The sequence below is a fragment of the Lycium barbarum genome, chromosome 4 (assembly GCF_019175385.1).
Source record: "Lycium barbarum isolate Lr01 chromosome 4, ASM1917538v2, whole genome shotgun sequence".
Classification (NCBI taxonomy): domain Eukaryota; kingdom Viridiplantae; phylum Streptophyta; class Magnoliopsida; order Solanales; family Solanaceae; genus Lycium; species Lycium barbarum.
In genome coordinates, this window is record NC_083340.1 from 126030271 (window position 1) to 126053278 (window position 23008).

The 23008-nt window shown below is 42.7% G+C and overlaps 1 protein-coding gene and 1 pseudogene across 1 annotated transcript; both read left to right on the top strand.

Moving 5' to 3' along the window:
- The first annotated feature begins 5089 nt into the window (after nt 1-5089).
- LOC132636385 (amine oxidase [copper-containing] alpha 3, peroxisomal-like) lies at nt 5090-7804 on the top strand. The gene is made up of 5 exons (XM_060353231.1): nt 5090-5999; nt 6133-6517; nt 6606-6719; nt 6821-7359; nt 7461-7804. The coding sequence occupies exons 1-5, from the start codon at nt 5221-5223 to the stop codon at nt 7612-7614; spliced, it is 1971 nt and encodes a 656-aa protein (XP_060209214.1). The 5' UTR covers nt 5090-5220; the 3' UTR covers nt 7615-7804.
- A 1877-nt stretch (nt 7805-9681) lies between these two features.
- LOC132637748 (primary amine oxidase 1-like) lies at nt 9682-22419 on the top strand (annotated as a pseudogene).
- Nucleotides 22420-23008: the final 589 nt, after the last annotated feature.

The following is a 23008-nucleotide window of genomic DNA, read 5'->3' on the forward strand; positions in this document are numbered from 1 at the left end:
TTCACAATGATTAGTAACTTATTTATGTTTAGGTGTGATTAATCCTCCTTTGCTGCATATGGTGCTATGTGATTTTGAGTGCTTTCGTTTCTTGTTTTATATCCCATGCCTACTTTGACTACACTTAACCTTGTCGCTAATCTCACTAATGAAATTATTGCATAGCAAAAAACATGGACCTCATATTATTACTTTTCTTCAAAATATTTAATTGCTGTATTTGCTATTCTGCCATGTCATTTATTAGTGTAGTCAAAGTATTGCACAACAAAAAACACTAATCCTCCTTTGCTGCATATGCCTATTTCATTAGTGCAATAATTTCATTAGTGAGAGCAAATGAAATTATTGCACAGCAAAAAACATGGACCTCATATTATTACTTTTCTTCAAAATATTTAATTGCTGTATTTGCTATTCTGCCCTGTCATTTATTTGTTATGTTTACTAAAATAAATATACTTAAAATATATATATTTAAAAAATAAGATACAATTTAATTACTTTTTTATTTTTATTCTTATTCTAATAAATGTGAAAAGAGATTAATATCAAATGAAGATCAAATAATGAATAAGGTAAATTAGTCAAATTATAATTCTAATTCACGTTTCCTTAAAAAATCATGCAAAAGACAACATGACAAGTAAAATGAGGTAAACCGAGAATATTTACCAAAAATTAAAAAATAGCATTTCTTCGTTTAAATAGAAAATTAATTTCTACTTTGTTTCGTTTCAAACATGTAAAATTAATTTAATAATTTGAATTAGAATTATCCAAATCAAAATTTGATAAAAAATAATAAGTATTTTACACTTTTAAACTAATCGAATTAAAATTGAAAGTGTCAACTGATGCTTAAATATTGTTATTATTTTATCTCAAAGAGAGGAAAATAGTTTTCTTTTAAACAAGTCTTCTCTTTTAAAAATATTAATAAATTTTCGTAGCAAACACGAATAAAATAAAGTTTTAGATACGGAGCACAAACTACAATGTTATATTAATCGTATTTTGAACATAGTATATATATTATCACTATCTAAACACAACTACATATACATAGATACACTGTAATTCGAAATGTTGGGCCCGTGCGCAGCACGGGCATAAGCCATCTAGTAACTAATTACAGTACTACTTCCGTCAACAAAATTCTTCTGTGAAATTTGATGTGATCTTGAGATCACTAGTGACTAACGCCCACTTCACAAGTTCCTTTGTGTTTGCACCGGGCCCTCATTTCTGTATTCCAAATAGAATGGGTGAATTAGGGAATATGAGTGTTTTTTTTTTTGTCGTTGGGGGGGGGGGGGGGGGGGGGTGTTAGGCTGAAATTGGCAAGTTAAAATGGGCTGAATTGATAAATGGGTTGGGCTAAGATTGACCCACATGCATTTTTTTTGCGCGGATTGTCCTTCTTTTGGGGTGGTCTTTAAATTTTGCCCCTGATATTTGTGGTCTTTAAATTATGTCCCTCATATTGCTGGTCATTAATTTTTGCCCCTCGCATTACAACCTTGAGAGTTCATGCAGAAATCATGAGGTTCTGGGTTCGAACCCCCGCTCAAGCATAAATTAAAAAAAATTGCAAGGCAAGGTTTGGGTAGCGTGTATGCCGGACCCGGCATACACTTGTTAAGGAATTACCAAAGTTATGCAGGATCCGACATACTCATGCCTTATGGCAGACTTGACATAAGTATGCCGGGTTCGACATAACTTTGATAATTCCTTAACAAGTTTATGCCGGTGGGGGCATACTTATGGGCAAACGTTTAGTTAAGCCTTAACTAAAAGTCTTTTCCTAGTTATGCTTTATGGGGCAAACTTTTAGTTAAGGCACAACTAAAAGTATGCCCCATAAGGCATAACTAAAATTATGCCCCATAAGGCATAACTAAAATTATGCCCCATAAGGCGGAACTTTTCCTTAAGGCATAATTAAAAATTTGTCTTATAAGACAAAGTCTATGTCTTAAGGAAAAGTTATGCGTTATGGGACATACTTTTAGTTGTGCCTTAACTAAAAGTCTGCCCCATAAGGCATAACTAGGAAAAGACTTTTAGTTAAGGCTTAACTAAAAGTTTGCCCATAAGTATGCCGGACCCGGCATAAACTTGTGAAGGAATTACCAAAGTTATGTCGGACCCGGCATGCTTATGCCAAGTCTGCCCATAAGGCATAAGTATGCCGGGTCCGGCATAACTTTGGTAATTCCTTAACAAGTGTATGCCGGTGGGGGCATAGCGAAATTTAAACTCTGCCTTGCGATTTTTTTTTAAAATTTTGACTGAGTGGGGGTTCGAACCTGGAACCCATGGGTTTTAGCCGAAGGGCAAAATTTAAAGATTTCAAATATGAGAGGCAAAATTTAAAGATCACCCCAAGAGAAGGGGCAAAAAATGGGCTGGGTCATGACCCGATCCACTTGACCTAGTTTTTTTTAAAGGTCTATTTTATAGGAAAACGTGGGAAATATTTTCGAGGAAACATTTTCTGTGGTAAATATTTTTGACAAAAATATTTTTCGTAGAAAATATTTGCTTCATATCAAACACACCCAAACTTATAAGATTCATGATACAAGAAAAGTGAATACATAAAAAAAAATAAAGTAAATCTCAAGCAATAAATTCCAATTAGAGTAAATCTTAAAAATGGGCTAGAATTGAGCAGTATTAGAGATCACTTTAAATGGGTTATGTAAGGTTGAACTAAAACTAGGCCAATACAAAATTATCTTGAGCCAACTCATAAAAATATGAGCGAGTTGGGCAGGCCATCAACTTTTGGGCTAGATTTGACACCCCTAACTCTACTTATGAATTTTTACAAACTTAACGCATTACTGGTCTTAATTACCCATGGCCATGGGCAATTTGCAGGATCACCCTTCGCTGGGGGTGGTCTTTAATTTTTGCCCCTCAAATTGGTGATCTTTAATTTTTGCCCTTCGTATAAAATTTCTTGTCTTCCGGTTCGAACTCTCGCTCAGTAAAAAATTTTTAAAAAAATTCGCAAGGTAGAGTTTTGCCTTTAATTATGGCAGAATTTTGCATGGATAGAATTTTATCGGTTAAATGAAAAAAGGGCCAGTAGATCATCATATTATTGAAAATCCATGAAACTAAGTCCTTTTTTTTGAGACGGACAATGATAAGAGTGGAGCACCTGTGATTCTGTGGATAAGGTCATACAACATCAGCAAGTATCAGACAAAGGAATATCGCCCATGAGACCCTCCCAAAACCAAACACGTTCATAACGACAATTCAAAGGATTGAGGTGAAGTAATTATTCCCTTATCCCAGACACTCTAATGGAGAGGGACATCCTTGATTTTGATCACAACAGAACAACCTTTTTGCTAACAAAAAAAGACTAATAGACACCAAGATCCCAAATAGCAAACCAAATCCCAACTTACCTACCAATATTAAAAAAAAGAACCATATCCCAACTTAGAAATGGTCCCTCCATATGTTATGAATCCCTTTACAACGAAGTTAATGCATCAGACACTCAATTTTCCAAAATTCTGTTTTGTGAATCCAAACACCTGCTTTGCGAAAATTCTTTCTTTTTTACTGAGCTGGGGTTCGAAACCAAAACTTTGGGGGTATTAGGCGAAAGACAAAAATTAAAGACGAACAATTTGAAGGGTAAAAATTAAAGACCACCCCAAATGAAGGGCAATCCGTGCAAAAAAAAAGATTACCCATGTGTTATATAAATTTGTGTTGTTACTCCATTTATGAGAGTGATGTAATTCTTGCTATGAGTGTGTTAGTATAAGGTGGTGTATTTTTGGCCTTCAAAGTGAGCTGTTTTCCTTGCTATCTAGGTCTAGGTTAGGGTCTATTCCAGAGGAACATAAGTTTCTTTTGTTTTTTTTGTTGTTGTTGTTGTTGTGGTTTGAGGAGCCTTAAAACAACATATGTGAAAGTTTGCTCCGGCAGTCAAACACATATACTAAACTCTTATATTATCTTGGTTCCAGTTTGCTTTTTTATTTTGGAAACCAATCAAATGGTAAAGGGAAAAAAAAAAACTATGACTCATTTTGTTGGAAAATGTAGACACTAGCTACTTAAAATGTCCTACTCTTTTCAAGCTGTTAACTTCATTTGCATAGCTGACTAACAATGTTTAGTTGAAATTGTGGGTTGAAAATTCAAATGAACTATGAATAATTAGTAGATGAGAATGCTCATACACCTAAGTATCAGATGAACATTTACTTATATATTGCTTTACACCTATATAACAAACTTGTGTGTTCTCTGTATAGAACATCAAAAGCATTTTCTTGGAATGGCTAGTGAAGATTTAAAACTTCCAAAAAAAAAAAAAAAAGATGCTGAAATTTCCTTCCTTTTTTTTTTTTTTTGGGAATGGTTTGAGTTGCATATGATTTCCTGGAAACTGCAAGGAGATTCACCAATGAGAGTATGATGGAAGGCTGAGTCAATCTTGACAGTGTGAAAGAGACTGATCAAAGCCAAAACCAAAACCAATACTGCAGTAATAATTGATCTTTGGAATACACATGTTGACACTTGAAATGTCAATTTAGAAGACTCAGTCAACTTAGCTCAAATTGTTACAAGAAATATTTCACACTATGTTGCACAATTCTCACATATCACACTCAAATTTACTACACATGGCTCTTATGTTGTTCCTAAGTAGGCGTTTGGCCATGAAAACCAAATATTTTTCACTTTATTTGGTATTTTGGAGTTGGAGTTGTGTTTGGTTATAGTTTTTGCAAAGAATATTTGGTTGTTTGAATGTCTTGAAAGTGAAAAAAAGTGAAAACTAGTTTTTTGATGTTTTTCAAATTCCAAATACAACTTCAAGTTGTATTTGGAATTTTCATGGCCAAACGTTGACTTCCAAATGAGGTGAAAACGTTTTTTTTTTGGAAAAAAGTGAAAAAATTTCATGGCCAAACGGGCCCACAAGGAACCTTGAGATGACAAGTGCTACAGAATTGTCCACAATATCACTCCCCACATGCTTACTTTATTGATGATTTTATGCACTTGCTTTCCTAAATTGTCTATATATTCAATGCATGTGGCCTGTGGGCCATGTGGCTGTGCTGAATTTTCATTTGTGTTCCTTTCTGATTTTGAGATGTCTTTCATGTATTAACAGATTTTGAGATTCATAGCTTCTCAAGTTACAATTTTCTAATAGCAAGAACAATGCCTTTGTTCTTCAAGATTTCCCTTATCATTTTTTTTTTCTTTGTTAGTACATCATCTTCATCATCATCATCATCTTACAACCACCCATTGGATTGTCTCACTCTATCTGAACTCACTCAAGTAAAAACCATAGTAAACAAGTCCTATTTTTCCCTCAATGTAACCTTTCATTATGTTGGCCTAAATGAACCAGACAAACCATCAGTCCTTTCATGGCTATCAGCCAATCATCCCACAAAGAATCCACCTCGCCAAGCTATTGTTATCGCTCGAATTGATCAAAAAACACATGAAATTATCGTAGACTTATCGAGTGATTTGATTAAATCAGATAGAATCTATGATGGACATGGCTACCCCATTCTTACCTTTCAAGAACAGAATGCTGCCAATGAGCTACCATTTGCATATCCACCATTTATATCGTCCATTAAAAAGAGGGGGCTAAAGCTACAAGAAGTGGTGTGCCAAAGCTCCGCTGTTGGATGGTTTGGAGAGAAAATGAAGAATAACAGAATGGTTAAAGTCATGTGCTATTACTTAGATGGCACAGTTAATCTTTATATGAGACCTATTGAGGGAATTACAATGACTGTTGTTCTTGATCAAATGACAATCGTGAGGTACCTTGATCGCTTGATAGTTCCCATCCCCAAAGCTAATGGGACAGATTACCTGGAACCAAAGCACGGGTCTCACTCCAATTTCCAACAAGATGGAATAAAAATAGTGCAGCCTAATGGACCAAGTTTTACTCTAGATGGAAACACAGTGAGGTAACGATTAGATTTATTTTAAGAGATACCTTAATATCCTCTTTTTTCAAAGTAAATGATGCTGAATAACTGTTGTTTATAAAACCAAAACATAGCTCTTTGCTGAAGAATGACATTTTTTAAATAATTTTAGGTGGGAAGACTGGAAGTTTCATGTAGATTATGATATGAGAGCAGGAATTATCATATCACTAGCATCAATCTTTGATGTTGACAAGGGAGAATTTAGGAGTGTTTTGTATAGAGGATTTGTGTCAGAAGTTTTTGTGCCATACATGGATTTGACTGAAGATTGGTACTTCAGGACCTATTTTGATGCAGGTGAATATGGATTTGGTCTTTGTGCTGTAGAGCTTCAACCATCCAAGGATTGCCCGGAAAATGCAAAGTATATTGATGGCTACTTCATCTATCAAGATGGTACTCCAGGAAAAATGCCTAATGTAATTTGTATATTCGAACGTTATGCTGGAGATGTCATGTGGCGCCATACAGAGCTTGCGATTCCTGGAAAAGTGGTAAGTTAGTAAATTATATGTAATGTTCTTGCTTATATTTCTTTTGGGATTACATTTTTTTTTTTCATTTCAAAATTTTGAGCTGCAGATAAGAAAGGTTAGACCAGAGGTGAGCTTGGTAGTGAGAATGGTTTCAACTGCAGGGAACTATGATTACATTACTGATTATGAATTCAAGCAAAGTGGAAGCATCAAAGTCACTGTAAGTGAACCAAGATCATTAAAACAAATTTTTAGTAGCTTACAGTAAGTATCAACTTTGTATAGAAATAATGTTAAAGTAAATCGAATTCATTGTCACAGGTTGGCTTAACTGGTCTACTTGAAGTAAGGGGATCGATATATACTCACAACGACCAGATAAAGGAAGAAGCTTATGGTACACTAATAGCAGAAAACACGTTAGGAGCATATCATGATCATTTCCTTACCTTTCACCTTGATTTAGACGTGGACGGTCATGAAAATTCCTTTGTCAAAAATAACTTAAAAACTAGCCGTGTGGGCAACAAAAGTTCACCAAGAAAGAGTTACTGGACAGTTGTTAGTGAAACAGCTAAAATGGAGTCGGATGCAAATATTCAGCTAGGTTCAGAAGCCCTTGAAATGGTAGTAGTGAACCCCAACAAGAAGACTCAGGTTGGGAATAATATAGGCTACTGTCTGATCCCGGGATCTGCAACAGGTCCCTTGTTAAGTGACGATGATTACCCACAAATCCGGGGAGGTTTTACAAAGTACAATGTGTGGGTGACACCTTATAACAAGTCTGAGAAATGGGCAGGAGGATTATATACTGATCAAAGCCAAGGTGATGATACATTGGCCATGTGGAGCCTCAGGTAATGCAATAGATTACTTTTCTGAAGAGCAGAATTTTTAATTTTTTAAGGTAAATGGATCAGATTGATTAAAGAAGTTGCAAATTTCTTTTATGATGCAGGGATAGGGAAATTGAGAACAAAGATATTGTATTATGGTACACATTGGGTGTTCATCATGTACCTAAGCAGGAAGATTTTCCAGTTATGCCAACACTAAGCACTGGTTTTGAGCTCAGGCCTGCTAATTTCTTTCAGCATAATCCTGTTCTTTAATAAGTCTCCTAAAGTCAACTGGACAAATTTGTACCATGTGGTTAATATTGTTTACCCTGAATTCGGATAATCAATTAAATTTGTAAGTAGGTATAGGATATGTGCTTTGGGTCTTGATGTATGGTAGATAGAGAAAATATGTATATGAGAGTTCTTTAATAAAACGGCTACTGATGACAATTTGCTATGAGTGTAAACATTTATGAACAATGTGAAACACTTGATGGAAGAAACACAATAATAATGGAAACAAACGGCCTTGGCCGAATCAAATATTGAGAGAGAGATTGTATATATGAATTCTTCTATTATAAGTGTTCTTGGAAAACAAAAGGAACCAACCCCTACAAAGGAGGGGGATGTGCTCTATTTATAGTGTGACCCCCATGGGTCTCATACAATGTGAACTAATAAAATAATAATAACAAGGACAGCTCTGTACGGATTTGGTGGGATTAGACTGACGGCGCCGTCTGACACACGCATGGTGGGTAGTTGACCATGACTGGACGTCACTGGCGCGTGGCCCTCCTATAACGGCCACACGGACCAACGGCTACTTGGACAAATGGTTACACGGACCAACGGCCATGAATGCTCGAGTCACCGGGCTTGGCCGTTTCAACGATGCAGAAGGCAGATCAGTCGGTGCCCTCACTCAGCTCCGGCCCAGGCACTACTCCGGTCAAGGGCGAATAGTATCCGGCACATTCTCATTCCTTCCTCCGGTTCCTCGTTCCACCGGTTTGACTTATATCCGGTTTTTACCGTATACAGATAACCCCCACACTTCCCGGATCTCCGGTCTACCGGAGTAACGGGAAGTGGATAATTTCTGAAACCGGTGATTTTGTCAGCTCGTCGTTATCTTCTTATTTTGGCGGGAACGGCTGCGTAATGCCTCCCCTTTTATCGGCCACGTGTCCCGCCCCGGATGGCCCGCCTCTGCCAACCGCCTTTTGCTCGTCGTTTCGAGTCACTTCGAATTAATGACGGGACACGTGGTGCCCCTTGATTGGCCATCCTCGGTAACCGTTCCTCTTCTTCGCCTATATAAGGCTCTTTTACCTCCTCATTTTTTCACTTTCACGCTTTTGTTCTTCTTCAATTTCACTCCCTTTTCTGCGCTCTTCCATCTACACTACATACAATCAACTTCCCATTTGATCTGCAGTTGGTTCATTGCTTCACACAATCGTGCAAAAGAACCAATTCTGTCTCTCTTTCTCTCAGTCATCACCAGTTCCTTCATTTTTCTTAAGTCCCTCTCTTGAACCTCCCTTCTTTCCTATTCCCAAGATGTCTGAATCCACTTCCCATGATGCTCCACTGGTATCGTCCCCGGGGGCCGAGCCTACGTCTCCGGCTAAATTCGAGCCCACGGCTTCGGATATCATACCGGCTAAATTCAATTTCAACAAAGACCTTGAGGTCGAAAAGCCTTCCTCCGTTTCAGACAAGGGATTCAACGTGAGGCGGTATCCCTCATCTATCACCGAGGAGAAGCTCGACACAGTCCGGGCCGATTGCAGGTGGGACACCCGTCCGGTTCGGGTGTTCGCCCCCGGACCAGACGAATTCGTTACCGACCATCGTGAAGGGTTTCTGTATGTTTACACATACCCCTTCACTCTCAAACTCGACCCTCCGGTGGATCCGGTCATTCTCGACATGTGTCGGATTTACGGCGTTACGCTGGCTCAGATCGGCCCAAATGTTTGGAGGGTCGTAGCTTGTCTCCGGTTGTTGGCCAACAACGAGAAGGAGTTCACACTGGCTCACCTGATACGCCTATACTCCCCAAGGCTGTTCCGAGGTGGCGTAATGAAACTGGCCAAGCGCAGCCAGAATCCATTCTTCTCGAAAATGGATGAAGACAGAGACCGGGGATGGTTGGAGCGATACGTCCGGGTGAAGACCGAGGACATTATTCCAGCCAACCACATGCCTTTCCCGGAGAAGTGGAACAACAAGCGTAAGTCCGAAGTCTCGAATAATTGCTTTAGCATTGCTTCGTCAAATTTTGATTCTGCTTTCTCACTGTTTCTTCCTTACTTTTGTCAGCCAATGGGTACGTTCCTCCGGTCATCCGGAATCTGAGTGACTGGGTCACCGTACTCCTCGCCCAGCATCCCCATGACGACCGGACATGGGCCCACCTGTCTCGTGGCCGATGGATAGCCCAAAATCACGGTAGCCTTCTACTTCTATTCTGCTGCATTCTCCTTTATTCGTTCTGTCCTTTGACCTTTGCTAACATCTTGTCTTTTCAGGTTTGCCTAAGGGCTTGGTAGCCCCCAGATCGGAGTCGGGGACCGCTCCCCCATCACTGGCATCCGAGTTTGACACAGCGGGTTCTTCTCGCGTTCTTACCGATGCCGCAAAAAGAAAACGGCCCTCCGAAAAGGGGCAGACGCCAAAAAGGAAGAAAGCAAGAAGCGTTGCTCGGTCTTCAAGAGAAGAGACGGAGCCCGACATCATTGTCCGGAGAGTCGGCTCCGTTCCCTCCGTGGCTCCAATACCGGAGGAGGCGGTCTCCGTTCCACCCCTTCCTTCTATCGGCGAAGGTCTGTTGGTTCCCGCTCCACATTCAGGTGTGGAAGGAATACTTTCACCGTCTCCTCTTCGGTCGATTGACTTTGTCGACATTTCAGGTGAAACTTCTTCGGAAGACACTCCCCTGCAAAGGAAAAGGTCCGGGGAAGCGGTTGCTGCTGAAACCGACAAAAGGACCGCCCCAGTACCGGAGAGCGAGGCCCTCACAGGCTCTCGTCCGTCTCCCGAGCATGAGCCTGTTGCGACTGTGGAGCCGCCGGCCTTTGCCGAAAATATTGAGGCTGCTCCAAGTTCATCTACCCCGGCTCTGCGGGTGGATGATTTTGACGATATGTTCTCGAGCCCCCCGCTACCGACGAAGCAGCGGGCTTTGGTCACCTCCCTATTCCTCGAGCCATGAGGCCGGCCAACCGGATCTTCGAATCAGGCGCCAGGGACAGCTTGGTAAATATCTTCCCGGCCCCGAGCATGGAGCCAAGGAGAACCAGATCGGTCATAGTCACCGTCCCCGAGGACTACAGCTTTCTATCGCGTTCGGTGGGCGTAGCGAGCAATTTGCGACCTCTTATTTCTGACTCGGACAGGCGCAAAATGACCGGGCTCACTTGGCAGTGCCTCATTAACGAGGGTATGCATGCAAGTAACCGGGTAAGCTCTTCTGTCATCCTTGTATAGTTTATCTGTGGATTTTATCCTTACTTCGCCTAAGCCTTCTGACTTGTTTCACCTGCAGAGTGTGGTGCTGGTTAATGAAGCTTTCATCCGTGCCCAACATGAGATAGATGATCTTCGAGGCCAACTGGATGCCCAGGGCCGAGAAACGGAGAAATACCGCATCTTCTTCAGGAGAAGGAGGAAGAGTTGGATCGGGCGGCCGTGCTGGCCAACCTTCGTCCTGAGCTCGATGCGGCTAAGGACGAAAACCGTCGTCTGAAGAGTGAACTGGCTGCTATGACCGACTATAACCGGAGCCTTGAGGCTGAAAAAATCGGCCTTAGCCGGGATAAAGCCCAGTTTTTCTCTAGGCTAGATGAGCTCGAGACCACGATTTCCCGACTCCGGGGGGAGCTGGACTCAGTGAAGGCTGATGCAACGGGCCTGACCGAGAGGAACCGGCAGCTCGAGTACGAGGCAGCTTTGTCCAACGAGCGTAGGAGGGTGTTCGAGGAGAAAGCCGAGGAGCGGTCTCGGATATGTGAAGGCCTAAGGGTCGAGCTCGAAGAGGCGGTTATCGCCAACGACGGCCTTAAGGCCGAGCTGGAGGCAGCCACTGGTAGGATAAGTGTCCTTGAGGAGGATCGGGCTGATCTGGAAGCAAAACTGGCCAAGGCTGAGGCCGACTTGGAAGAAACCGGAGAAGTGTTAAGGCGGCCGAGGCTCATACTGCTATTGTTGCCGAGTATGAGAAGTGGAAGTCTCGGCGGATCTCCCTCGAGCAAGCTGAGCATGGTCTCTCGGATCTTCCGGCCCTGATACTCGAGGCCAAGAGGATGGAGGAGGAAGCCAATCGTGCCCTCGGGTCCGCCTCGGGTCCGAGTCAGACGACTCCAAGCGGACCGAGTCCGAGCACTTATCCACCTCTAGTCATGCCGGATAGCATAGGGCTTGTGCCTTGCTTTCTGTTTTTATTTTTTGCCTTTGTAGGATTTTGTTTTTCTTTTGATGTAAGAAACATCCGTTGTATAAATGAAAAGTGCATCTTTATTGCTTCTTCGTTTGAATGTTTGTTTACTGCTTTTGCCATAGTTGTTGGTCCGTTCTAGGACAAGTCCACTCGTAGTCGTTAATTCATCGTGCCCGTAGGTCTTATCCGATATTTTGGGGCCGGTAGCTTATCAAATTTTGGCTTGGATCATTGTGATCTCGTTGCCTTTGTCGAATTTTGACCATGGTACCCGGTGTAGGGTATGTGAATGAGGCAGTATCGAAATACGGTGGTTATCAACTGGGCCAAGTATATTTAACAGGAAGCTGTTATCCCAACTTTTGATAACTTTGTGTTTGCAAAATGTTTATACATATGAGAATTTTAACTCTTTCTTCCTTAGCCGTAGCAAATGTAAAATGGGGCACGATTCGTTATGATCGTTTGGTCCTTACACCGGAGGCTATGGCCGGTGGCCGGGCCTTAGTTTTGCCGTAGCAAAATGCTAAATGGGACACGATTCATTATGATCGTTTGGTCCTTACATCGGAGGCTATGGCCGGTGGCCGAGCCTTAGTTTTGCCGTAGCAAATGTTGAGCTTCTCCGTTTGCTTTAATCGGGGTCATCTTCGGTATGGCATAGTACTCCCCTAGCACTTATTCGATCTCCGAAGTCGGGTGAGTGCTATTATGTCCCCAATCGGAGGATGCGACACCGGGTATCCGGGTACTTGCCCTTCATATTTGTTAAGTAACACGTTGTACTCGTTGCCTCATTAAAAACATTGTCGGAAAACCCATTTTGGGACAAAACCGTACTAAGGAAAAGAGTGCAACACGTGTTTTCAGATCTAGATTCTAATTTTGTCCCGCTCGACTTCCTGCAAAAGAGAAAAGTTAATAAGAGAATACGGGGAGACCATACCTTAGCAGTAGTATCTCTTTAGATGGGCCACGTTCCAGTTATTACGCAGATGCTGCCCGCCCATGGACTCCAATTGATACGATCCTTTGCCCGTTATACCGGTTACCTTGTACGGGCCTTCCCAGTTCGGACCCAGCTTTCCCTCGTTGGGGTTCTTGGTGTGCAAGGTAACTTTTCGAAGCACTAAATCCCCAACTTGGAAATGCCGAAAATTGTCTCTTCGGTTGTAGTATCTTTCCATCCTCTGTTTTTGGGCCGCTATGTGGACCGACGCGCTTTCGCGTAGTTCATCTGCGAGGTCGAGCTTCACGGCCATGGCTTCCCCGTTTGACTCTTCGGTGGTATACCTGAAACGGAGGGTCGGTTCACCGACTTCCACGGGGATAAGGGCTTCGGCTCCGTAAACCAAAGAGAACGGGGTTTCCCCGTGCTCGATCTGGATGTGGTTCTGTAAGCCCACAACACCTCCGGTAATATCTCCCTCCAATGGTGCTTCGATGCTTCAAGCCTTTTCCTCAGATTTTGGATTATCGTTTTGTTCGTGGATTTTGCCTGTCCGTTCGCGCATGGGTGATACGGGGTTGACACGATTTTCTTGATCTTCAATCCCTCGAGGAAATTGTTGACCTTGCCACCCACGAACTGAGGACCATTATCACAAGTTATCTCGGAGGGGATGCCGAAACGGCAGATGATGTGATCCCATATGAAGTCGATGACTTCCTTCTCTCTTATCTTTTCGAAGGCCTGTGCTTCAACCCATTTAGAAAAATAGTCAGTCATAAACAAAATGAAACGGGTCTTACCTGGTGCCTGAGGTAACGGACCCACAATGTCCATTCCCCACTTCATGAAAGGCCAATGTGAGATCACCGAATGCAGCAACTCCCCGGGCTGGTGAATTATCGGAGCATGCTTCTGACATCCGTCGCATTTTCGGACAAAACTTTTAGCGTCTTCGTCCATTCGATTCCAGTAATAACCGGCCCTGATGATTTTTCGAACCAGAGCTTCTCCACCAGAGTGGTTTCCACAGGTTCCTTCGTGTACCTCTCTCATCACGTATTCTGTTTCTCCGGGGCCCAAACACTTAGCCAGGGAACCGAGGAAAGAGCGTCGATACAATTGGCCATCCACTAAGCAAAAATGGGCGGCCTTGGTCCGTAGTGACCGTGATTCCTTCGGGTCATTCAGGAGCTTTCCGTCACGCAGGTATTCGATGTACTTATTGCGCCAATCCCAAGTTAAGCCCATTGTGTATATTTCGGCTTGCCCGGTTTCTATGGCCGTGTTTGATAAGTGCACCGTTGCCCCGTGGTTGATTTCCTCCCCCTCGACCGACGATCCCAAATTTACTAATGCATCGGCTTCGCTGTTCTGCTCCCTCGGTATGTGTTGCATGGTCCATTCTTTAAATTGATGAAGTACCACTTGGATTTTCTCGAGGTACCTCTGCATCCGTTCGTCCTTTACCTCGAACACGTCGTTCACCTGGTTTGCGACCAAAAGCGAGTCACATTTTTCCTCGATTATTTCGGCTCCCATGCTTCGAGCCAATTCCAAACCTGCAATCATAGCCTCATATTCGGCTTCATTGTTAGTCAATTTAGCAGTTCTAATGGATTGCCGAATGACATCCTCGGCCGGGGTCCTAAGGACAATCCCTAGTCCGGAACCTCTAAGGTTCGAGGCCCCGTCCGTGTGTTGAGACCAAATGCCCGTGGTCTTTCCCGAGGTCAGCAAAAGTTCCTTTTCGACCTCGGGGACCATAGCCGGGGTAAAGTCTGCCACAAAATCGGCCAAGATTTGGGACTTGATGGCCGTTCGAGGTTTATACTCGATATCGTAACCGCTAATTTCTACAACCCATTTTGTTAATCTACCTGACAACTCCGGTTTATGCATGATGTTTTTTAAAGGGTAAGCATGGGCGGAGCCACCTTAGGCGAAGGGTGGTCAGGTGCACACCCTTCGTCAGAAAATTATACGGTATACATAGGTTAAATGTTCGCTATTATGAATATATATTTAATTTTGCACACCCTTAACTCAAGCGAGAAGAAAATTTGCACACCCTTCGACTAATTCCTGGCTCCGCCACTGAGGGTAAGTGGTTACTACACATATGGGGTGGCATTGGAAATAAGGTTTGAGCTTTCTGGAAGCGCTTACCAGTGCTAATGCCAACTTTTCCAAATGGGGGTAATGGGTCTCTGCATCCCCCAAAGTTCTACTTACATAATAGATAGGGAATTGCGTACTTGATTCTTCTCGGACCAAAACGCCACTTACCGCCATTTCGGAGACAGCTAGGTAGAGGAAAAGTGGTTCATCGGCCTTTGGTGTGTGCAGCAACGGGGGGGCTAGACAAGTACCTCTTCAACTCTCGTAGGGCTTCTTGGCACTCCGGTGTCCAAACGAAGTCGTTCTTCTTCCTGAGCAAAGAGAAGAAACGATGACTCTTGTCCGAGGACCTCGATATGAAGCGACTCAGCACCGCTATCCTCCCGGTGAGCTTCTGTACCCCCTTTATGTTGTTCACGACCTCGATATCCTCGATGGCCTTGATCTTGTCCGGGTTGATTTCAATTCCCCGGTTTGACACCATGAACCCCAGAAATTTACCAGACCTTACGCCGAAGGCACATTTCTCTGGGTTGAGTTTCATGTTGTATCTGCGGAGTACATTGAAGGTTTCCTGCAAATGCTTTAAATGGTCCTCTGTTTCCAGGGACTTAACAACCATAACGTCAACATAAACTTCCATTGTTTTCCCTATTTGTTCTTCGAACATTCCATTAACTAGGCGTTGGTAAGTTGCAATGGCATTTTTTAATCCGAAAGGCATGACGTTATAACAGTAAGTCCCATAACGGGTGATGAATGATGTTTTCTCTTGATCCTCCGGGTGCATCCGGATTTGGTTGTACCCGGAGTAAGCATCGAGAAAACTTAACATTTCATGTCCGGCCGTCGCATCGATCATTCTATCGATGTGAGGCAATGGAAATGAATCCTTCAGGCATGCCTTGTTTAAATCCTTATAATCTACACACATTCGAAATTTGTTACCTTTTTTGGGCACCACCACCATGTTAGCAAGCCAATCCGGGCATTTCACCTTCCGGATGGAACCTATTTTTAAAAGCTTTGTTACTTCGTCTTTCACGAAGGCGTGTTTTGGTTCCGCCATGGGCCTTCTTTTTTGCTTCACTGGGGGAAACTTCCCGTCTAAGCTGAGTTTGTGTGATGCTATTTCTGGTGATATACCTGTCATATCTATATGCGACCATGCAAAGCAATCGGCGTTAGCCCGAAGAAACTCAATTAGTTTGCGCCTGAGCTCCGGGGTAAGACCCGTGCCCAGGTATACCTTTTTGTCCGGTAAGAACTCGAACAGGATGATCTGCTCCAGCTCCTCTACGGTTGATTTGGTCGCGTCCGAGTCATCCGGCATGACAAAGGATCTGGGTATCCCGAAGTCATCTTCTTCATGCACTGGATCTGGCCTGGTATATTTTGGTTGCTATTGGGGGACCTCCCCTCCGGTTACACCCTTCTTTTCCTGAGCCGGCTCCTTGGGCCGGGGCGCTGCCTCCTCTACTGCGAACATTTCCTTTGCTGCGGGCTGCTCACCTCGGATGGTCTTCACCCCCTCCGGGGTGGGGAATTTCAGCAACTGATGCAGTGTTGAGGGAACTGCCCTCATGCTATGTATCCAAGGTCTGCCCAATAACGCATTATACTTCATGTCGCCTTCGATCACATAGAACACCGCTTGCTGAATGGTTCCATCCGCGTTCACGGGCAACGAGATATCTCCCTTCGTAGTTTCGCTAGCCATATTGAACCCACTGAGTACCCGAGCCACCGATACGATCCGATATAGCAGCCCTAGCTATTTGACCACTCTCCATCGGATGATGTTGGCCGAGCTACATGGGTCAACCAAAATACGTTTAATCTTAGTTTTAAAGATGAGTATAGAAATTACCAATGCATCATTGTGCGGTTGGATGATGCCTTCCGCGTCTTCGTCATCGAAGGAAATAGAGCCCCCGGTTGAATGGTCTCGGATGCGTTTTTCACGAACAATAGAGACCTTGGTCCGTTTCATTATCGGCCCCCGAGGGACGTCAATACCCCAACTATCATGTTGATTGTATGCTGGTGTTCAAACGGTTCGACCCTCCGATGAGCTTCCCTTTCCTTGTAGTGATTTTTGGCTCGCTCGCTCAATAAATCTCGGAGGTGGCCGTTTTTCAATAACCGGGCTACCTCCTCTCTCAACTGGCGGCAATCCTCAGTTTTGTGACCATGGGTTCCGTGATATTCACACACCATGTTCGGATCCCATTGTCCCGGATCTGACCTTAATGGTTTCGGCCATCGCACATCCGGGACGCGGCCGATGGCCGAGACAAGATCCGAAGTACTGACGTTGAAGTTGTACTCCGAAATCTTCGGTGGACCCTTATTGCTGGTAGAACTTCCGACATCACTCCTGAACGAGAGCCCCCGGCTGTTTGACGGGCGCTCGACCCGCTTGCTACCTCGACCTGAGAAGTGGCTCGGGCTTTCCCTTGACTTTTCCGACCTGAATTTTGGTCTATCCGAGTGGGAGTATGGCCGAAACCTTTCTTTTGATGATTCGGACTTCGTTTCATAACCCTTCCTCGATTTCTCGAAACTTCTATTCACTTTTAACTTTACCGAAGAAAGCTCGAACTGATCATCCTCCACCCGAATCTTTGACTCATACCGATTGTGGACATCGGCCCATGTCACGGCCTCGTATTCCAGCAAATTTTCTTTCAATTTGGTCGAAGCAGCCGAACTTAGCATGTTGAGCCCCTTTGTGAAAGCTTGTGCGGCCTATTCTTCTGGCACCGGGGGGAGTTCCATCCGTTCCCTCTGGAACCGGTTGACGAACTCCCGCAGTAGCTCATCGTCCCTTTAAGTTATTCGGAAGATATCGGCCTTACGGGCCTGCACCTTTATGGCACCGGCATGTGCCTTCACGAAGGCATCGGCGAGCATTTCGAAAGAAGTGATCAAATGCTCGGGTAGGTGGTCATACCACGTCAACGCTCCCTTCGACAGAGTTTCCCCAAATTTTTTCAGCAACACCGACTCGATCTCATCTTCCTGCATATCATTACCCTTTATGGCACAGGTATATAAGGTCATGTGCTCGTGCGGGTCCGTTGTACCGTCATACTTCTGTATATCGGGCATTTTGAACCTCTTCGGGATCAGTTTCGGGGCCGCACTCGGTGGAAAAGGCCTTTGAATGTACCTTTTCGAATTCGGCCCCTTCAGCAAAGGTTGAGCCCCCGGTATCTGGTCCACCCGAGAATTGTATGTCTCGACCCTCTTTTCGGTTGAATCTACCCGTTTTGCCAAAGTTTCGAGCATCTTTAGAACCTCGGTAGAGGAGCTGGCCCCGGAGCCGTCGCTCTCGACCATTCGTGCCTCGTTTCTTCCGGTTTCAGCAGTACCCTTTGCCTTTTCCGGCCCTGCTTCATCCTTTCCGTTCTGCAGCTGGGCAATTGCCATTCCTTGCTCGGTGATTGCCGCTCTTTGTTCCTGCAACATTTCGAAAATTAAACGTAAGTTAACACCATCGTTTGGTGCGTCCGGTTCTCTCCGGCCCCGATCCCGGGACAATGTAATAGAATTGTGAGTATTTAGAGGATCAGTGGCCGGTAGGGCGGCATTCTCTTGATCCACGGTATTTTACCGGTTGAGTCCCTCCCTTGAATCGACGGGGTTCGGGTCAGCGGGGTTCGGCAATGCCCGTAGTCCGCTTCCTTCATTTTCCGCCACAATCTCGATGTTATTGACATGACCGGATTGTTCGATGTCAGCCATTTAGTCCGTTTTCGTAGAGACGGGCAGGGTCGTTTTTGATTTTGATGAATATAATAGAAATCAAGGCCAAAGACCACTATTATCCTAGCCCCATGGTGGGCGCCAAACTGTTTACCCCGAATTCGGATAATCAATTAACTTTGTAAGTAGGTATAGGATATGTGCTTTGGGTCTTGATGTATGGTAGATAGAGAAAATATGTATATGAGAGTTCTTTAATAAAACGGCTACTGATGACAATTTGCTATGAGTGTAAACGTTTATGAACAATGTGAAACACTTGATGGGAGAAACACAATAATAATGGAAACAAACGGCCTTGGCCGAATCAAATATTGAGAGAGAGATTGTATATATGAATTCTTCTATTATAAGTGTTCTTGGAAAGCAAAAGGAACCAACCCCTACAAAGGAGGGGGATGTGCTCTATTTATAGTGTGACCCCCATGGGTCTCATACAATGTGAACTAATAAAATAATAATAACAAGGACAACTCTGCACGGATTTGGTGGGATTAGACTGACGGCGCCGTCTGACACACGCATGGTGGGTAGTTGACCATGACTGGACGTTACTGGCGCGTGGCCAGCCTACAACGGCCACACGGACCAACGGCTACTCGGACAAATGGCTACACGGACCAACGACCATGAATGCTCTAGTCACCGGGCTTGGCCGTTTCAACGATGCAGAAGGCAGATCAGTCGGTGCCCTCACTCAGCTCCGGCCCAGGCACTACTCCGGTCAAGGGCGAATAGTATCCGACACATTCTCATTCCTTCCTCTGGTTCCTCGTTCCACCAGTTTGACTTATATCCGGTTTTTACCGTATACAAATATCACTATTTATGAAAAAAAAATAATCTACTATTATTTTTATTAAAGAAAGTCAGCTCTTGGTTAATGCTTGTAGCAATAGTATTTGCGTATATTCTAATTTTAGAAGGCTTAGTAAGGTTTATTAAAAAGCTTTAAGCCATATGTTATGGTGGATCATACAGATTAATGAATTGCTATTTCTCAGGGAAATCGAGAACAAGGAATTTGTACTACGGAGTATAATTTAACTTCAATACACCGACACAATAAAAAAAGAATTACACTTTCAGGTCATTTAAAAGACAAGTTCCAGGTAATTATTTACACTCAAAATCGGATAAGTTAAACCTTCTATAGTAGATTAAAGACTTAAATTGCACTGATAGTGTAAAAATTTTATTTCGTTGTCAGTGGATATAAGTTAAATCCAGTGAATCATGATACACATTGGGTGATCATCGTGTACCTAAGCGGAAATATTTTCCAGTCATGCCAACATATGGATGTGGATAATGTCTTGCATTTAAGAAATTTCTAATGATATTATTGGTGGTTGCGGAGAATCCTTTTCTCAAGCCTGTTAAGTTAAAGAAAGTCAGCCCTTGTCATTGTTGAATTTTGCAGCAATAGTATCTTTTAATATGTGGAAATTAAAGCAAGTGACTTCAAAGAATTTACAACTCAATCAAGGGTCTTTATGAATGGTAGACGAAACATATGATCTTGATATACAAGGGTGTTCTTCTTATGTGACCAATCAATCAAGCAATTACTAGTTGGGGTTAATTATATTAATCTTAGTTTTAGTATGCCAAGTGAGTTTTAAATAGCCAATGTCAAGTCAGGATTAAGGAAAACGGTTTGTCGTAGATCGACAGAAGCTATCTTTACGTGACCATATGAAAGAAGCAGAGCAATAAATCATTTTCAGCTCTGATCCACCACTTGTATTAAATGTGTAATAGGTTATTTTTGTTGGCTTCTGATAAGATAATATTGCCACGAGGGAGCAAATATTATTTGTTAAAAGCATTTCTTCTGATCGTGCAAACCTTATATAACCACAACAATTTGAAAAAAGAGAAGAAAGAGAAAAAGATAAATAGATACCAAATACTATATATGTGGAGACAGTAATTGGATTGAGAGCACCATGGAACTGATAAAAGTATTACAGATGTCCGTTTCTCTCCCTATTCTACTTGCATTCTTGTTCTTTTCTATTAACTGCCAACATCATCCTTTAGACCCTCTTAATCCTGATGAAATCAACCAAATTAGAGTCATTATCCAAAAGTCCCACCTTGGTCCCCTCTCTAATGTAACATTTCATTTTGTAGACCTTGAAGAACCAGAAAAGAATGATGTCCTTCCTTGGTTGTCCTTGCATAAATCAAACAATGCCTCTTTTCCTTATCCCCGAGCCAGGATTGGAGTTTGCGCTAGTGGCGAGTCACATGAATTCACACTAGACTTGGACACTAGGTCTATCATATCACAAAAATAATACACTGGCCATGGCTTTCCTCTTTTTACTCTCAATGAACTTATACAGTTCATCAGGGTGACATTGAGTAGTCCTAAATTTCAAGATTCAATATCAAAAGGGGCTTGAATATATCTGAAGTCATCTGCATACCACTATCAGTTGGATGGTTTGGTCAGAAAAACACCAGAAGAGTTCTTAGCGTTCCATGTTTTTATCGCGAAGGGACTACTAACTTTTGGGCAAGGCCTATAGAAGGAATAACTACACTAGTAGATGTTGAATCAATGAAGATCGTTAAGTTTGTGGATAGATTCAGAGCTCCCTTGCCTGAAGCAAAAGAAGCTAATTTTAATTCATCGAGCCAGGGATCAGTCACTTGCAATGACACAGAAGACCCTCCAGGATAAACATCCAAGGCCATGAAGTCAAATGGGCTAATTGGAAATTTCATGTTGGATTCAACACTAGAGCATGGATGATCATATCTACAGCTTCTGTATATGATGCTGCCAGAAATGAATATCGATGTGTGCTCCATAAGAGGTCATCTCTGAGATATCCGTGCCTTACATGGATCCTACATTTCAATGGTACTATAGGACATTCATGGATGTGGGTGAATTTGGTTTTGGGAGATCGGCTAGCAACATTGTTCCATCACTGGACCGTCCAAACAATGCAGTGTATATGGACGGTTACATGGCTGATTCATAAGGCCAAGTAGTGCAAGTCCCTCGAGATATTTGCATTTTTGAATGCTGGCGATGTTGCGTGGAGGCATACAGAAAAATCGAAGTACCTGGCTTTTCAGTAAGCCTCTAAATAAAGATTTCTCTGCTAAATTGTGATCACTCTATTGACATAATTAACTCTAAATGGCTTTTGTAGAACAGCAAGGGACAACAAGAAGTTAATTTGGTGATCAGAATGGTAACAACAGTTGGAAATTTTGACTATATACTTGATTGGAAGTTCAAACAAAGTGGATCCATTAAAGTTGTAGTAAGAATTAAGATACTAGTCAATCATTTTTACCTTAATCTTTTAATCTGTCTTACCTTTTTCCTTTTCATTGGCGAAGGCAAGTCTAACAGGGATTATGGAGATGAAGTCTGTGAAATACACGAAAGATGAACAAATTACACAAGATGTTTATGGGACCCTAGTGGCAGAAAACACAATTGCAGTCAACCATGATCATTTCCTTACCTACTGCATTGATCTTGATGTTGATGGTAGTAAAAATTCATTCTTGAAAGCCAAACTGAAAACTGCAAGAGTGAAGGACCAGAAAATATAACCAAGGAAGAGTTACTGGACTGTTGTTAAAGAAACTATGAAAACAGACTCCGAAGCTAGGACTCAAGTTGGGATTGAACCAGCTGAACTGTGGTTTTTTTAATGCTAATAAAAAGACTATGGCTGGAAATGATGTAGCTTATAAGCTAATTCCTGGTAGACCATCAAGGTCTTTGCTATCAGATGATGATTATTAGGGGCGTCAAATGGGCGGGTTGGGCTGAAATTGGGCAAGTCAAAATGGGTTGAGCTAAATAATAGGTTGGGCTACGATTGACCCAAGGATTATTCATTTTTTTTGTGTTGAGTGCCCTTCAAATGCATTGGTCTTTAAGGCCCAAATAGGCAGAATTTGCATGGGCAGAAATTCTGCCTGTGCCCATGGAAATTCTGCCTGAAGGCAAAATTTAAAGACCGCCATTTTGAGGGGTAAAAATTAAAGACCACCCCTAACGAGGGACAAACCTGCAAATTGCCCACTTTAAAATAGGTTATGTTGGGTTGGGCTAAAATCAGCCCAATGTGAAATTATCTTGAGTCTAACCCATAAAATTTTGAGCGGATTGGGCGTGCCATCAACTTTTGGGTCATCTTGGACACCCCTACTAGGGATATCCCGTCGAATTATATCCAACATCTTGTTCTATCCATCCTCTTGAATTTATTATCAGGTCTATGTAACTCTGCATAACCACAGTACTCGAGAGGTTACCCATGCCAACTTAAATACATAATTACATTACCACCATTAGGGATTGCTAATTTTAACATGCATTTTTGCAACAA

Bases quoted from the DNA above. Each gene is read 5' to 3' on its own strand.
- LOC132636385 (XM_060353231.1), top strand. From the start codon at position 5,221: ATGCCTTTGTTCTTCAAGATTTCCCTTATCATTTTTTTTTTCTTTGTT. The intron at 6,000-6,132 runs GTAACGATTAGA...AAATAATTTTAG, and splicing joins CTAGATGGAAACACAGTGAG to GTGGGAAGACTGGAAGTTTC. The intron at 7,360-7,460 runs GTAATGCAATAG...TTTATGATGCAG, and splicing joins TTGGCCATGTGGAGCCTCAG to GGATAGGGAAATTGAGAACA.